General features: G+C 44.5%; 1 protein-coding gene across 1 annotated transcript in view; it reads right to left on the reverse strand.

Moving 5' to 3' along the window:
- Positions 1-17: 17 nt before the first annotated feature.
- LOC137416566 (GTP-binding protein Rheb) overlaps positions 18-17,745 on the reverse strand; it is a 30,650-nt gene continuing 12,922 nt past the window's right edge. The window contains exons 2-8 of the mRNA XM_068102205.2: positions 10,773-10,844; positions 10,431-10,498; positions 10,220-10,302; positions 10,039-10,095; positions 9,813-9,860; positions 3,000-3,081; positions 18-745 (exon numbers count right to left, since the gene is read on the reverse strand). Of these exons, the coding sequence (XP_067958306.1) occupies positions 653-745; positions 3,000-3,081; positions 9,813-9,860; positions 10,039-10,095; positions 10,220-10,302; positions 10,431-10,498; positions 10,773-10,844 (503 nt within the window). The 3' untranslated portion in view covers positions 18-652. The remainder of the gene's footprint in view (positions 746-2,999; positions 3,082-9,812; positions 9,861-10,038; positions 10,096-10,219; positions 10,303-10,430; positions 10,499-10,772; positions 10,845-17,745) is intronic.

The raw sequence follows: 17,745 nt of genomic DNA on the forward strand, positions 1-17,745 counted from the left end.
TTTTGGAAAGTGCATGCTCACTTTGAAAGCAAAGTTTATTTGGAGTACATCTCCAATTGCCGGGAGGATAAAAGCAGATGCAAACCTTACAGCACAAGAAGCTGGTAGTTTATACAAACGTTTAGCAGTGCAACATGACCCTCATGCCTGAAAACCAGCAAATAATACATTTAAAACCCTTGTTGGGAGGGGAAGGTTTAAAAAAAAAAGAAAAAAATGCAATCACAATCAAATGAACTCTGAACCATTACTGTGCACACCTGTCCTCCATCCAATTTACAAATACCTTTACCTTTCAATTCCACCTTAAGAAATTCTCGTGGCATCAATCACTATCCGTATGATCATCATTTTGTCTTAGTATGGCTTTGACACCACCTCAGCTTTAGACAAAACTGCTGGACAAGCCAGGTCCAGCGAGCAGGAAACCTTAATTGCTCAAAACAACGTCAGCAACTACCGTGAAACAGTGAAAGGTTGGAAAAAAAAAAAAAGATTCACCAAGACAAAACCTTTAAAAATAATTAGTATTATATCGTTTTGATAAATATGATCCAAACATAATCGTACACTTCTCCATGATCATGTTGCAACACTGACAAGTAATCATCTTGACCACTGCCCCTCAACCTGTTTGACCAAATAAAGAAAGTCACATGACTTGACAGCCCCTTCGTACTTGTGGAACATTTCCATCAGCCTTCTCGATCTCCACGATGATTTGTCTGAAGACATCCACGGTTGTCTGCAAGCACAATGCACTTTCAGAATTAAGAAGAAAAACAAACTAACTGGATTATTCGGACAATAACGTACTGTAAAACATTAAAATAATTCTGCGAAAAGTTTTTATGTATCCTCCAAATTTCAAAGAACAGGTACACCTGTTTCAAACCTTCAATTTAAACGGAGCTATTAATTAACAAGTCCTGCCCGATGACTTTGCCACCGAGATGCCCAGAGATGGAGCTGCACGCTCATGACCACGACATCGATGTAGCACTGGCATTGAGTTAACAAAGAACTTTGGCACAGGAGGAGGCCATTTGGCCCATCATGCCTGTGCTACACCAACACCAGGCCAGTTAACAATGGAAGGTACGATTTTCAAATGACATTAGTCTGTTGCAGCGTTGCTTGCAAAGCCATGTTATCTCTTTATGCGGATGCCATTACAGCATTTCGTGGATGCTTTTGGTAGTTCACCATTACCCATTTGAAGGTATTTGGCATATTTCTCACCAATGCCGCTGCGTCGTACTCGCGTAGCTTGTAAATGTGGAAGTGCTGCCATAGAGCAGAGCATTTAATGCATGCATTCGTTATTTGCACCCACGAACTGCGCTTTACTATTGGCCAGGACTTGGTGGAAGACAGCACCAAATAAAATTACGTTGTCTCCGAATGGCAAATCCTCCTGCATCAGATCTTGCAACATCTGGTCCAGTGCCTCAAGCATATGGCGATGCGCCACAGGTGCTTCATCCCACCCAATGAGACCTACCTGTCGGATAGGTATGGCAAGCTCAGTCGGGCTAAAACCTTCATTTATTATCCAAATTGCTCATCCCTTTATTTGGACGACGTATTGGCACCTCGATCACCCCGAACAGACCGCTACCTCAATTGCTCCCAAAAATATGAACATAACCCGGGTTACGTGCATGTAGCAAAAATTAAATGAATAAAAACCCACCTGCTCATATGCATATATGATACATCGTGGTTATATAGTACGGACACGGATGGTAGATGGAGGTTATGTTTTCACCACTATCTGCCCATCTGTGAACAGGATATCTAAGTTGTGGACAGATTCAGACGAAATTTGGTGGAGAGGTTGGGTTTGTGACGAGGACAAAACGATAAGATTATGGTGAATATCCGGATCCGTATCCAAAATTTAAGCGATTCTTCACCATTGAGCCATAGGGCTAAAACTGATTATATAGCACGAAGTCTCAAAGTTATGGACGAATTTGGATGAAAATTGATGGACAGGTTGGGTGTGTGACGAGGACAAATCTATTCGAGTTTGGTGAAGATCCGAATCAGGGACTGGGATACGAGAATTAAAAAAAAAATTCTAGCGATTCTTTACCATTGAGTGATAGGGCCAAAAACAATAAATAACATTGTATTTCAAAATGTTATGGACGACTTATGACAAAACGAGGTAGATGAGTTGGTTAGGCAACAATAAGAAGCCGATTAGATTTTGGTTCAGGTCCGAATCTAGATCCGGCCTATCAGGATACAAAACGTAAACTGTTCAGCCTGGCGGAGGTATGCTCTGTACCGAGTGCTGTTCTCGTTTGCAATTGCACTGACACCTGAAACCTGAGGCCCATCACCTTCATGAGGGCCGTGTTGCTTTTTGGCTTCAATCTTCACATTTGATTATCCTTTTAACAGTCGTTTTGGTTTGTTTTACATCAAACAGAAAAGTTATCGGGTATGGCGATTGTGAATGAGACTTCTGAAGACGTCTTTAGGTTTACCATAAATTGCGGTCATGATTCTCCTGCTTACAGTGGGTGTAGTCATGCCAGCTGTCCAACCAATGGGTTTTGACTGGAAGGCTTCAGACACACGCAGCCATATTACGGTTCTAAGTTTGTGATTCTCATAGAAAATGACTTCCTTCAAAATAAAGTATGATTTGGGGACAAAGCATATTCATCAGCTATGTCAGGGTCCAAACAATAAAAACAATTGTATAAAAAAGTGATTGCTTGATTGACAAATTGTGTCAAAATTTTGTGTAAGGAATTTGATTTATTTTTAGATAGGAATCTCCTTTTTTGAAATGGGATAGGAAAAAAATCTTATTGCACAAATCTGAAAATGTTTCCTTGTTTTAAGAAAACAAACAATTGGCCAAAAAACCAAGGCAAAAGAGATTTAAGATGTAATTGGAATACAAAAATAAGGGAGAGGTAAATGAAAGCACAGCATTGAGATTTTGGTAACGAAGGAAACGAGGATGGCACCGATACCTGGTTTTCCTTAGCAGAGGACTCCATAAACACAGCCTTCCATGAGTCTGCCATGCCCTTGCCCTCGTCAAACCGTACCACCCTGCATGCCATGACAGCCATGTCGAAACAGTTCAAGGAAGAGAAGATCTTGACATGCTAAATGGTGTGTGTGTTAGTTAAATGAAAGCTCTGGACCACTTCACCTCTCAAACACCCACCCCAAATCTTGCTATCCGTCTCTATCTCTAAGATCTTGTATACTGTATCGACACGATAATACTCCCCTCCAGTGTGTTTGTCCATCACAATCAAATTGCCACCATTTTGTTTGCTTAATGTCGGTCGGTGCTGTGTTCACGTGAGTGGGTGTACACTGGACATGTGCTTATTTAGAAAGACGAGCGCTTCCCGATAAGAATAAGGTAAGTGGTGTGTTTGTGGGGCCTTAGGTTTTGTTTTCATGAATGTTTAAATTTGTGTGGTTTGAGGCCTTAAGGCTGTGTCAGGCTTGACAGATCTTTCTTTTATTTTTATTTTTTACAAATAAATGGGTCTAACCAAATTTTTTTTTTCCCAAGCAAATGATGCATTTCATTACACGTGTGCATTAAAAGCTCTTAGAGACTGAAAACGGAAGTCATGGATCGAACTGTAGTCCACATTGTTTCCTATTCCCGGGGTACATGTAAAGTTTATATAAAGGTGAGTTCTCTTTTCCAAATACCGGACAGTATATATTTAAACAATACTTTGAAAAACTTTGTTCGTAATAAATTGAATAAGTGGACAATGAAATACAGAACAATATTGTAGATTTACTAATTGACTATGACAATGTTGCTTAAAGTTGTATGAAATGTTTGTTGCTGAAGAAATGGGAGTGAGGAAGAAGAAGAAGAATGAGGGAATCGACCAGCAATTATACTGTTGGTGGAAGTGGGTTTTATTTTATTTATTTACTTTGTTTAATCTCTGAAATTTAGGTTGTAGTTCAGACCACTGCTGATTGGAGTGCCCTGATCGATCCCCTGGGCCCCCTTGATCCAAAATTGAAAAGTCTAAGACTGAGCGATCCTGCAGACAAGAGCGGAAATGCTGTTTCGGGTTTCAGAGCAATCGGTTGGTAAATAAGTGACAAGTAGGTGTTTGAAGTTGCGCCTGGGAGTCCCCACGAAATCGTAAAATCGAAGCCCGAACTATGTGCGGGCTGCTGTCTTGTATTAATGTGTCGCGTTTCAGAACAATCAGCCAGGTAACAACGGAGGAGAAAGAGGAAAAAGATAACGGAAGATGGGATGGACATCACAAACCGTTTTATAGATAGAGATGACGTATAAAATTGCTTAAAGTATAATTTACCAAACAGTCTTATTTGCAGTTTTCAATTATGAAAAACAATTTCAAACATGATATTCTAAAAAACGTACAATTGATAAAAAGCCCATTTATACCCCCCACCCCTGTAGAAATAATGTTAAAAAATAAAGAAATCGGCAAACTTGTGAGAAATCGACGTTTTGTAGCTCACCTGGAATGAAGTTCAGGTGAGCTTATGCGATGGCGCGTTGTCAGTCCGTCCGTAAACACTTGAAACTTCTCCAAAATCGCTGATGGGATTGCGACCAAATTTGGCACAAATGATAAACGGCATTAAAAACAACTCGGAGTCTACGGGGATCTACCGGGGTCAAAGTGGATCCAGGTTTGACCCCCAAAATAGGAATTTGCTTTTTCCTCTGAAACTACACACACTCTTTCGATGAAACCTGACCACAACAATCATCACCCGTGATGTACCAAAGTTTTTTCACGGCATTAAAAAAAAAATCTGCCCCTTTGGGGATCTACAGGGGTTGCCCCCCAAAATAGGTACAGTCACGTGAAAAAGTAAGTACACCCCATGTAAAGTTTTGACTTTTTCAACATATTTCAACATACAGCTATTTAATCTTCATTTCAACAATATTGATAGATAAAGGTGATATAATATAACAAATATCATGAAACATTCACATTTTGTAGTCCATTGTATAATTTAAATAAACAGAAATGCAAATGTCGCATGTGGAAAAAGTAAGTACACCCCAAAATGTATCACTACGACAAATACCTAAAATTTGAATCAGGTGCACCAGCTCAGGTGCAAATGATTAGAACATCGTCAGAGAGGATCTTGGAGGAACCTGCCTTATTTAAACCTGACATTTAGTTTGGTTTGCTCTTTGTTGTTGAAGTGTGCGGCGTCACCATGCCGAGATCAAAAGCTCTCTGAGGCCTTCAAAAAGAAGGTTATAGATGCCTACGAGTCTGGGAAGGGATTTAAAAAGATCTCCAAACAATTTGAAATCAATCATTCGACTGTCCGGAAGATCATCTACAAGTGGAGAAGATTCCAAACAACTGCCAACTTGTTCTGGCCAGGCCGCCCCAGCAAGTTCAGCCCGAGAGCGGACCGCAAGATGCTGAAAGAAGTCTCTAAGAACCCCAGAATGTCATCACGGGACCTACAGGTAGCTCTTGCCACTGTTCATGTCAAAGTGCACGAGTCTACCATTAGAAAGAGGCTGCACAAATTTTATCTACATGGGAGGTGTACCAGGAGGAAACCGTTGCTGTCCAGAAAGAACATCAGGGCAAGACTAAAGTTTGCCAATGAACACCGAGGCAAAGACCAGCACTTCTGGAACAATGTGCTCTGGAAGGATGTCAAAGGTGGAGCTATTTGGCCACAGTACCAGAAGACATGTTTGGCGAAAACCAAAGACAGCATTTGACCACAAGAACCTGATGCCAACTGTAAAGCATGGTGGTGGAAATATTATGGTTTGGGGCAGCTTTGCTGCATCAGGGCCTGGGCAGCTCACCATCATAGAATCCACTATGAGTTCTTCATTGTACCAGAGGGTGCTTGAGGATAATGTGAGGCCATCTGTCGGAAGGTTGAAGCTCAACCGAAGGTGGACCTTGCAACATGACAATGACCCTAAACATGCCAGTAAATCCACCAAGGAATGGCTGAAAAGAAAGAAATGGAAGGTTCTGGAATGGCCAAGTCAACGCCCGGATCTAAATCCCATTGAGATGTTGTGGGGGGATTTGAAACGAGCTGTGCATGCAAGAAACCCCTCAAACATCGCACAGCTGAAAGAATTCTGCATGGAGGAGTGGGCAAAAATATCTCCCAGTCGATGTCAGAGACTGGTAGACAGTTATAAGAAACGCCTACTTGAGGTTGTTTCTGCCAAAGGGGGCAATACCATCTATTAGAGCCAAGGGTGTACTTACTTTTTCCGCATGCGAAATTTGCATTTATGTTTATTTAAATTATACAATGGACAACAAAATGTAAATGTTTCATGATATTTGTTATATTATATCACCTTTATCTATCAATATTGTTGAAATGAAGATCAAATAGCTGTATTTTGAAATATGTTGAAAAAGTCAAAACTTTACATGTGGTGTACTTACTTTTTCACGTGACTATTTGCTTTCTTCTCAGAAACTACACATGCAATTTCGATGAAACTTCACCACAACCTTAATCACCCATGATGTACCAATGTTTGTTCAATGCATTGGAAAAATTGAGATCTTAGGAGGTATATGGGAATGGGGGGGGCAAAATAGGTATTTTTTTGTTTGTTTGTTTAAAGTGTTGTGATTATGTTAGTATGATTCTACATGCTGCCCTGTTTTCTAGCAATCAATGAAATTGATTTAAATTGATCGAATTACCTTTAGTCAGTGCAGTATACAGTTTATTCTACCAGGTGAGCGCCAGGTGTACTGCCCTATGTTTTTATTTTAGAATGGCTCCACAACACAAACACATAGATAATTAGTGGGGGATAAACCCTCTCCCACCCCCACCACACCCATGCTGATATTAGTGATAGACTTTAAAAGGATTTTTTGTGATATACACGGTTACAACTATTTGGCTTTGTAGTTATGAGGGTACCCAACTTGAGACCATTTTTCCCCACAGAGCAGGGGTTAGCCTTTTTCGGGCACCCTGGCCCCCTTTTTGAAGCAATGTTTTATGGCCGGATGCCCTTCCTGCCGCCAACCCTGTTAGTCTCCTCTTGTGACACACAGGGAATTACCAGTGAACTGGTGCTCAATTTGCCGACCTCGGAAGGATCACAGGCTGAGTCAACCCCCCTGGCGTTAATTCAGCGATCGACGGTGATTCGAAAGACGAAAACAGAAAGACTGTTTCACAGCACCACTTGGTTGTCTGCGACGTAAGGGTGAAAGGTGCGAGGAGAGCTCGGCGGGTGAAGTACCAACCGAGAATGAAGGTGTGGAGGTTGAAAGAGGTGACAGTAAAGGAGGCATTAAAAGAGAGGCTGAGTAGGGTCGAGGATGATGTGGTTGAGCTTGAAAGTGGTTGGATGTCAATGAAAGCTAGTCTGTTGGGAGCCGTTGGTGAGGTATGTGGATGGACAAAAGGACCACCGAGGCACTCGGAAACATGGTGGTGGGATGATGAAGTTGGAAAGAGGATTGACGAGAAGAGGAAGAAGTTCAAGGAGTGGCAGAAGGCGAAGGGTACGGGAGCAGAAACAGCAGAGCATGAAAGTTATAAGGCAGCCAGGAAGGCTGCAAAGAAAGAGGTAGCAAAGGCGCAGGAGGCATGTAGGAAAATGTTCGGAGAACGCTTGGATTCGGAAGAGGGTCAGAGAGCAGTATTCAGGATTGCAAAGCAGATAGCGAAAGAGAGGTGTGATGTGATGGGGGTGAGTTGCTTGAAGGATGAAGTGGGACAAATCGTTGTCGACCCAGATGGAATTAAAGGAAGATGGAAAAGATATATGGAAATGCTGTTGAATACAGAGAATGAATGGGATGGCAACATAGAGAGTAACCCAGTTTTAGGACCGGCAGAGAAGATAACTGAGAAGGAAGTTGAGGAAGCGATAAAAGCAATGAAGGGTAGAAAAGCGGGAGGGCCGACGGGAGTTGTGGGAGATATGTTGAAGGCAGCAGGAAGTTGGGGTGTGAAGAGAATGACAGAGATCTGTAATCTGGTGGTGAAAGAAGGCCGCATTCCAGTGGATTGGGAACTGAGTACCCTCGTCCCTCTATACAAGGGGAAAGGTGACCCTCGAGTGTGGCTCGTACCGAGCGATAAAGTTATTGGAGCATGGAATGAAGGTATTGGAAAGGGTGTTGGAGATGAGGATAAGGAAGAAAGTGAAGATCGACGAAATGCAGTTTGGATTCATGCCAGGAAGAGGAACGACAGACGCGCTTTTCATTGTGAGGCAGTTGCAGGAGAAGTACATGGAGAAGAGGAAGAAGTTGTTTCTTGGGTTTGTTGATCTGGAGAAAGCATTCGATCGGGTTCCACGCAAAGTATTGACATGGGCATTGAGGAAGTTAGGAGTGGAGGAATGGTTGATCAGAGTAGATGGCAATGTACAAAAGAGCACGCACAGCTGTAAGGACGAAGGACGGGAACAGTGGTGAGTTTGAGGTGAAGGTGGGAGTGCATCAGGGGTCGGTACTAAGTCCACTACTATTTGTAGCTGTGATGGAGGTGCTGGCTCAGAACGTAAAGGAGGGTTTACCGTGGGAGTTGTTGTATGCAGATGATCTGGTGTTGATTGCGGAAAGTATGGATGGACTGAAGGAAAAGATGAACACGTGGAAGGAATGTATGGAGACAAAAGGTCTAAAGGTGAATATCAGAAAGACGAAGGTGATGGCAAGTGGTAAAGCATGTGGTGAGGTGGAAAGAACTGGGAAGTGGCCCTGTGCTGTGTGTAGGAAGGGTGTCGGAGTGAACTCCATTCAGTGTACAATGTGCGCTGAGTGGGTTCATCAAAAATGTAGTGGTCTGAGAGGGTCATTAACCAGTGTGGCAGCGACATTCAAATGTAAGGTGTGCACAGAGGGAGCTGCAGATGGAGGAAATGTTGAGTTGGATCTTGGAGACGGCGTGAAGCTGGAAGGTGTGAAAACATTTTGCTACCTCGGAGACATGCTGAATGGAGAAGGTGGATCAGACTCGGCAACGGTTGCTCGAGTGAGATGTGCATGGAAGAAGTTTCGGGAATTGAGTGGCGTGCTGATGATGAGGGGAGTGTCGTTGAAGCTGAAGGGAAAGGTGTATGCTGCATGTGTGAGAAGTGTTATGATTTATGGGAGCGAGACATGGGTAATGAACGTAGAGCAGCAACAAAGGGTGGGAATGCGAATGGTTCGACGGATGTGCGGAGTATCGTTGAGAGAGAGGAAGACAAATGATGAATTGCGAAAGATGATGGGAATAGAGCCTGTGATTGATGCTGTGAAGAGGAACAGGTTGAGCTGGTTTGGTCATGTGTTGAGGAAGGATGAAAGTGACTGGTTGAGAAGAGTGATGGAAATGAATGTAGAAGGAAGTAGAAGACGGGGAAGACCGAGAAAGACTTGGCTAAAGATGGTGGAAGAAGAAATGCGGGCAAGGGGGTTAACAAGGAGAGATGCAGAAAATAGGGCAAAATGGAGAAGATTGTCATGGGGACCGCAAGGCTAACCCCCACTCTAGCAGGGAAAATCGCCTTTAAAATGCATGTTGTTGTTGTTGTTGACCATGATTCGAACCCAGGATCCGAGGATCCCAAGCCGGCACCCTAACCATTAAGCCAACACCAGGCTCAGTTATGAGGGTAATATGATTATATTGTCTTCGGCGGCTTGAGATGTCAAGTGGTCCAGAGCCATCGTTTCTGGATTGGGTCCGTGTCCACAAGTGGAGGTCAGGGGGAAAAAGGGGTGCTCGTGCCATAGAGGAAGAAAGGTGTTCATCTGAGTTCTGTGGAGCCAGTTTAGTCATACCTTTCCATGTGCAGGTCCTTTTTATTCCCGACCAGCACAATGGGAACTCTACAACCAGACATGGGAGAAAGTCATCCTGTGATCACATGGTTATCAAATGAGCAGGGTTTCTCTCTTTCAAAATCCCAAAACATAATTTATTTTTCCATTCACGGTCGGTATTCTTCAACTCGACCCCAGATAAAACCCGTCTCATCTCACTCGGTAGGAATCAAATTGAACTTACTGTACTTTTCCCACCATGTCGAGTAGCTTGTCATGAATCACCTGCACAACCTCAAAGCTGTACAAAACAAACATCAACGCATGTGGGATTTGTAACTTGATAACTTACCTTTTACAGGAAATGTTTACTAGAAATTGGTTTACGCTTTCCATGAGAGCTCCGGGCCCTGAATGCCACGCACCTCTTATTGGATGTCACAGAGTAGACCAGAACGTAACCATGAATGTCCATAGAGTAAGACTGTGGAAATATTGAGTATTCATCCTAATGAAAAAAAAACAACATTATGATCACAAAGTGCTTTCAATCAAGTGTCGTCATGGCAACGAATGTTGATACAGAATCACGGTCAAATTCCACCATGCGCGTTTGACGCCGGTGGGAGATGTTACCTGTCCGGCTGTGTCCACCAACTGGAGATGAAATTCCTGCCCATTTAAGGACAACGTCGTCGTGAAAGCTGAGGGGGGGGTGGTGGGGGAAAGGTATGATGCAAATGTAACTGAAGATTATCAAAACCAGATCACCTTAGCCCACACAGTATGGTACTTGTGTAACACACACACACACATCACCTTAGCCCATACAGTATGCTACTTGTGTAACACAGCACTAATGATGAAACAACACAGGTAAAGAACTACTCCATCTTGCATGGTTTCAACAGATCTCCATCATCACTCATTTACGATTTAGTAAAAGTTGCATCAGATTAGAACAAAAATACGACTTACTGTTCTCTATTGTCGGATCATACGAATCCACAAACTGGCCTTCCACAAACTGAATGGTCAGAGAGGATTTTCCTGTTGATTGGGGAATAAAAAGAGCACGCCAAAATGTCAACATGTTAGAGTTTACAACCGTGCGCAACTCCATCTTATACCAATCTCTCCCACCGCATCATACTCCATTTTCCTCATTCTCCTCTTCTTCCTCAATATGTATACTCCACCCACCCCTGGAGTCCCTGCATTTCGAGTTCCAACATGGTGTCCAGAAATTTCTAGTCACGTGGGCCGTGTTCGCCATTTTGTTTCCATTCACTGGGAATCGGTCGTTTCCATTATGTGAGAAAATAATGAACATAACACGAGTGTTTTGGTGGAAAAATATGATAAACAAGTATTCTGAGTATTGCGCTGCAATACATGTCCCCTACCGGCAGTCTGTCGTCCGGAAAACTGTTGGGGAAATTCCCAAAGTTCAAAGTGCCATAATTTTGTCAAAAATGATCAAAACGTCGTGAAGTTCGAACTTGATCTGTAACTTATCATGAGGAAACCATGTACCAAGTTTGAAATCGTTAGCATTAAGAGTTTAGAAACAAAGTCCGGAAAGCTGTTCTTTGCGTGACGAACTGATTGATTGACTGACAGACGGAGGGACGGCGTGCAAAGCTATAGTCCCCTCCGGTGTACACCGGTAGGGGACTAACATGGGAGAAAGACCTTTTTTTGATTCCCTTGTCCAATTTAAATGCAGTATCTCCAATTCATTGTTATTCTTTTTAGTCCCCTACCGGTGTACACCGGATGGGACAATAGGTTTGCACGCCGTCCCTCCGTCTGTCAGTCTGTCAGTCTGTCAGTCTATCAGTCCGTCAGTTCGTCACGCAGAGAACAGCTTTCCGGACTTTTTTTTCTAAACTCTTAATGCTAATGATTTCAAACATGGTACATGGTTTCCTCATGATAAGTTACAGATCAAATTCGAACTTCACGACATTTCGATCATTTTTAACAAAGTTATGGCACTTTGAACTTTGGTAATTTTCCCAACAGTTTTCCGGACTATAATTTGGAGTGCGGTAAGTCAAAGCTGTTAATATTCCTTGTTTTAACGCCAATTTACATTGTTTCCACTTTTAGTGAGAAGTAGGGGTCTGTGCAACCATTCATAAACTTTATTTGGTGCAAATTGGATAATCTTTAGCCGAGTTACCTCAGACCGAGAGTTGGTAATTATATAATTCACACGATGCAATACGTGCAGGCCGCTCCACGGAGCGACCTTGCGGGCTTATTTTAACTCCGATTTACATTCTTTTTTTTTCTTTTTTTTTTGTATACAAGATCGAGGCTCGTGAAAGAGCGAACATTAATCACACAGAAAGACAAACCGACACATAAAACGTATAACATAGGGAGCGGTAGACAAGATGGGGAGAGAGGGGGAAGGACACAAACACAACATTTGAGAGCAGGGACCGAGAGACATGGAGACATCGAGAGATCTGAGAGAGGGCGAGGGCTTTGGGGGGGGGGGGGGCGTGGGAAGGGGGCGGTGGGAGAGGTATAAAACATGTGGACACTGCCAGGACTTCCAGGAAAGAAGTTGGAATTTCAAACAAGGTGGATCTGGGGTGAATTAGCGGGGGTAGAAAAGATCAAGGTTTTGGATGGGGGAAGATAAGAGATGGTGGTGAACAGCTGTTTTAAAGACCTGGAGGGAGGAGTGGGATTGAAGGGAGTGAGGGAGTTTGTTCCAGAGGCGGGAGAAAAGAGGAATGAAAGAGTGAAGGTGAGCAGAGAGCCGAGATTTCGGCAGTTTAACCATCAGAGGGTTGCTGGCAGATCTTGTGCGACCTGTAGGAATATTTGGGGGACAGAGCACAGAGAGAGCTGGGGGTGCAAGGCCGGAGAGGAGTCGGTAGAAGACAGAAAGACCACCTACCTGCATGCGGTGAGTGAGTGAAAGGCCCTCAGAGATAGCTTCATCGCGGGAGATTCCAATAATTCTGAAAGCTTTGGTTTCAACAGCGTGAAGCCGAGCTAGGTGTGAGGCAGGAGCCTCCCATAGGGGAGAACAGTATTCCATTGAGCTGCGGATGAAAGCCTTGTATGTGGTGAGGAGCTCAGGTGTGCCGAGGAAGGACTTCGCACGACGGAGGATGCCCAGTCGGCGACTGGCTTTGGAGGCCAGCTTGGAAATGTGGTTTTCCCAAGAAAGATCATGGCAGATAGTGAGACCCAAAATCTTGAGCGACAGAACTTCTTGGAGAGGATTGTTGAGAAAGTAGATGGGAGGGTTGTCCAGTCGATCCTTTCGGAGAGACATAGTAAGAGTGTGAGATTTGTCAGGATTGAAAGACATGTTCCACTTGTTTGACCAGTCTGTGATTTTGTCCAGGTCTTCAGAGAGTGAGGAGGCAGCAGACTGCCGATCTGAGGGAAGAGGAATGGAGCGGCAGAGAGTGGAGTCATCAGCAAAGAGATAGAGAGGATTTTCGAGAGAGTCAGAGAGATCATTGATGAAGACCAGAAAAAGCACGGGGCCCAGAACACTGCCTTGGGGAACTCCAGCCTGAACAGGAAGAGGAGATGAGAGAAACCCATTCAGGGCCACACGTTGACGACGACTAGAGAGGAAGTCCGCCAGCCATGCGTGGAGATTTCCATGGATACCAAAGGAGGAGAGTTTGGTGAGCAGAGCGGGGTGCCAGACCGTGTCGAAGGCACGTGATATGTCGAGGGAGACAGCTCTAATTTCCTGTTTGGCATTGAGGACCTCCATCCATTGTTGAGACAGCAGAAGCAGCATGTCCAGAGTAGAGTGACCTGGTCTGAAACCAAATTGATGATCAGAGATCAAGCCATTGGAGAAGAGGAAAGATTTCATATCCGAAGCAATGATGGATTCCATGACTTTGCTGATAATTGGGAGAAGGCTGATTGGTCTGTAGTTGCTAGGATCTGTTTTTGCACCTGTTTTGTGCAAAGCGGTGATGTTGGCTGATTTCCAAGCAGATGGCAGTTGACCTTGAGCAAAAGAGAGGGTGAAGAGAACAGAGAGAGGGTGAGATAGAGCAGCAGAGCAGGATTTTAGGACCTGTGGGCTGATGCCGTCGGGTCCAGTTGCAGAATCAGAGTCGAGGGTTGACAGAAACTCTTCCACCTTGTCAGGAGGAAAGGACACGGAGTCCAGGAGCAGCAGGGTACGACTGGGTATGGTGGGTACAGAGAGGGATGGGTTTGGGACACAAGATTTAGAGGCAAACACAGAGTTGAGGCATTCAGCTTTTTCACGTGCGGAGTCAGCTGTGTAGCCGTTTGAGGTAAGGGAGGGGATGGAGGGGGAACAAACACCAGAAACGGATTTGACCAGACGCCACCAGGATTTGGAAGAGGGAGACAGACAAGAGAGTTCGGTCTTGAGAACGGAGAGATATTGTTTCCTGGCTCTCCTGAGGGTGGACACACACTTGTTTCGGGCTTTGTGAAAGGAAATGAGATTTCCTTCCGTTGGATTTGCTTTCCAGGAGACGAAGGCAAGTTGTTTCTGGGCAACAGCCTCACCACAAGATTCCGTGTACCATGGACGGGAGGAAAGGTATGACAACTGAAGACGAGATGGGATAAATCTGTGCATGAGAGAGAGCAATTTACTTTGGAAGAATTCCCAGGATGAGTTGATGTCAGAGGTGGTAGAGATGGGAGACCAGTCCAGATGATTGATGGCTGCTTGAAGACCGTGCCAGTTGGCCTGAGTGAAATGCCAGACTCGTCGACGCTGAGCAGGCTCCCTGAGGATGGTCAGAGAGATGTCCACTTTAACAAGGACATGATAAGATGATCCGATCGGAGCAGAAGAAGAGCAGCAGACATTTTCAGGGAAGTTAGTCATAACCAAGTCCAGAAGAGAAGATGTTCCGTTGACTGAGATCCGGGTCGGGAAATTGACAGATTGTGTCAGTCCCAGTGAGTCGCAGAAGTCCTTTGCTGAGGAGCCATGGCTGGTGAGAGAGGTACCCACACCCAGCCAACTGGCATGATGACAGTTGAAATCACCACATATGAGGAAGAGAGAGTTGGGATGAGTAGATAGAAGTTGGTCCATATCATCAGACAGCGAGATGTAGATGGAGTCATCACTGTTTGGTGGACGGTACAACACACATATGAACAAGAGGTGGGAGCGAAGGGGAAGCCGTAGCCAGAGGTATTCCTGGGGGTGAGGTGGAGAGAGTGCAGTGCAGGGCGAGTGAGGAAGAGAGTTTTTGATAAAGATAGCAACCCCGCCTCCAGGACGAGGCTCAGGTCTATCATACCGGAGGAGGGAGTAGCCCGGGAGAGATACTATGGAATCAGAGACATCATAAAGGAGGAAAGTTTCTGTTTAGCAGATCACGTCTGGTTTGACAGAATCAACCTGTATGGAGAGATCAGTTAAGTTTGAACGAAGGCCCCGGATGTTTGAGGTCCATACCGTTAATGAAGAGGAAGGGGGAGCATCAGATACAGAACAGGGGGGAGGAGGGGTAGGGTAAGATGTGGAAGAGGTGGTGAGGTAGGGAGAGCTGTTGAAGGTGTGTCAGAGATTTCAGAATAGCTCGGAGAAAGGGAAGGATGGGGCGGACAAAAGGTTTGATGGTGATTGGGTGAGTCACAATGAGGTGTTATTTGAGGAGGGGGAAGAGCGAGGCAGAAGGTTGGGGGAGATGGAGGTGAGAGTTTGAAGGGGGAAGAAGCGGGGAGGACGCTTTGAGGAGGGGGAGTGAGAGGGGGGAAATTGAGAAGCAATGAGGGTGGGGAGATTTGAAGGGGAGGGGTGAGGGGGGAGTTTGGGAGGGAAGGGACAAGGGGAGGGATTTGAAAGGGATGGGATATGGGGGAGATTTGGAGGGGAGGGGTGAGGCAGGAGTCTAGGAGGGGAGGGGCGAGGGGGCGTCTTGGCGGGGAGGGGTGAGGGGGTAGCTTAGGAGGGAGGGGGCAAGGGGGGAGATTTGAAAGGGATGGGTGATGGGGAAGATTTGGAGGGGAGGGGTTATGGGGAAGATTTGGAGGGGAGGGGTGAGATTGGATTTTTGAAAGTGTACGATTTATGGGAAACGAACATTTATTGCAAAATGAGTTTCTTGTCACCTTCGAGTTAAAAATACGTTTAAGGACGCTGGATGGAGGATGGAGTGCAGGAGAGTTTAGGGAATGTAGAAAAAAGGCACTATAGGAGATGGATATTTTTTTTGGGATGAATTGATTTGGTGAGCAAGTCGAAAGCAGCCTTTTAAAGAAGAAGAAGAAAAAGGTGTTATAAAATATGACGGAATACATAACTTGAGGGGAAAGTGTAAACATTGAAGGTTAATGAGTGAAAACTATCTGGGGAAATGGGGGAGAAACACGTGGTCGAAGAACGAACGAACGAATAAGAATGAATAAACGAATGAGAACAGAGAAGGAAATGTTTTGTTTTTTTTTTGAGTTGAGATTTACACAAGGAAGTAGGCTATGGGTGAAAAGACTGGGAATACAGAGAACGAAAGTTATTGGATCACAAACGACGGACCGCTGAGAAAAACAAAGCCTCAAGGTTGTACAGTGCACACTGTACAAGGCCTCAAGACACGACACGAATTAACACGATTTTCAATGCAGGTATGAAAGATTTGCACCGAAAAATCTTCGTCGGGACACAATATACGTACAACACCATAAATAAATACAGTTTTAACGAAAATACAAATGGGAACAATCACTTAACTTCGATTTCAAATCGTTCGCGACGCGGCAAATGCCTTGCTCGCGACACGGCAAACAGACGATCAATTTATGAAATATAAACACCGAGAAACAACCAAAGTTGCACACAATAACTTCACACACCGAAAGATAAATACAGTTTCGACAAAATACAATTGTGAACAGACTTAACTTCGAAAAACCCCTTTTAGTGAGAAATCAAATCAAATCAAAACTTTTTCCCCTTTTAGTGAGACGTAGGGTCTATGCAACCATTCATTAACTTTATTTGGTGCAAATCGGATAATGTTTAGCCGAGTTACCTCAGACCGTGAGTTGGTAATTATATAATTCACACAGTGCAACAAACAACAGGCATTTTAAAGGCCACTTTCCCTGCAAGAGCGGGGGTTAGCCCTGCGGTCCCCATGACAATCTTCTCCATTTTGCCCTATTTTCTGCATCTCCCCTTGTTAACCCCCTTGCCTGCATTTCTTCTTCGACCATCTTTAGCCAAGTCTCTCGGTCTTCCCCGTCCTCTACTTCCTTCCACATTCATTTCCATCACTCTTCTCAACCAGTCACTTTCATCCTTCCTCAACACATGACCAAACCATCTCAACTGTTTCTCTTCACAGCATCCATCACAGGCTCTATTCCCATCATCTTTCGCAATTCATCATTTGTCTTCCTCTCTCTCAACGATACTCCACACATCCACCGAACCATTCGCATTTCCACCCTTTCCAGCCTTCGTTGCTGCTCTACGTTCATTACCCATGTCTCGCTCCCATAAATCATAACACTTCTCACACATGCAGCATACACCTTTCCCTTCAGCTTCAATGACACTCGCCTCCTCGTCAGCACGCCACTCAGTTCCCGAAACTTCTTCCATGCACATCTCACTCTAGCAACCGTTGCCGAGTCTGATCCACCTTCTCCATTCAGCATGTCTCCTAGGTAACAAAATGTTTTCACACCTTCCAGCTTCACACTGTCTCCAACATCCAACTCAACATTTCCTCCATCTGCAGCTCCCTCTGTGCACACCTTGAATGTAGCTGCCACACTGGTTAATGACCCTCTCAAACCACTACATTTTTGATGAACCCACTCAGCGCACATTGTACATTGAATTGAGTTCACTCCGACACCCTTCCTGCACAAAGCACATGGCCACTTCCCAGTTCTTTCCACCTCACCACATGCTTTACCACTTGCCATCACCTTTGTTTTTCCGATA

The sequence above is a fragment of the Myxine glutinosa genome, chromosome 12, assembly GCF_964187855.1.
Source record: "Myxine glutinosa chromosome 12, kmMyxGlut1.1, whole genome shotgun sequence".
Lineage (NCBI taxonomy): Eukaryota > Metazoa > Chordata > Myxini > Myxiniformes > Myxinidae > Myxine > Myxine glutinosa.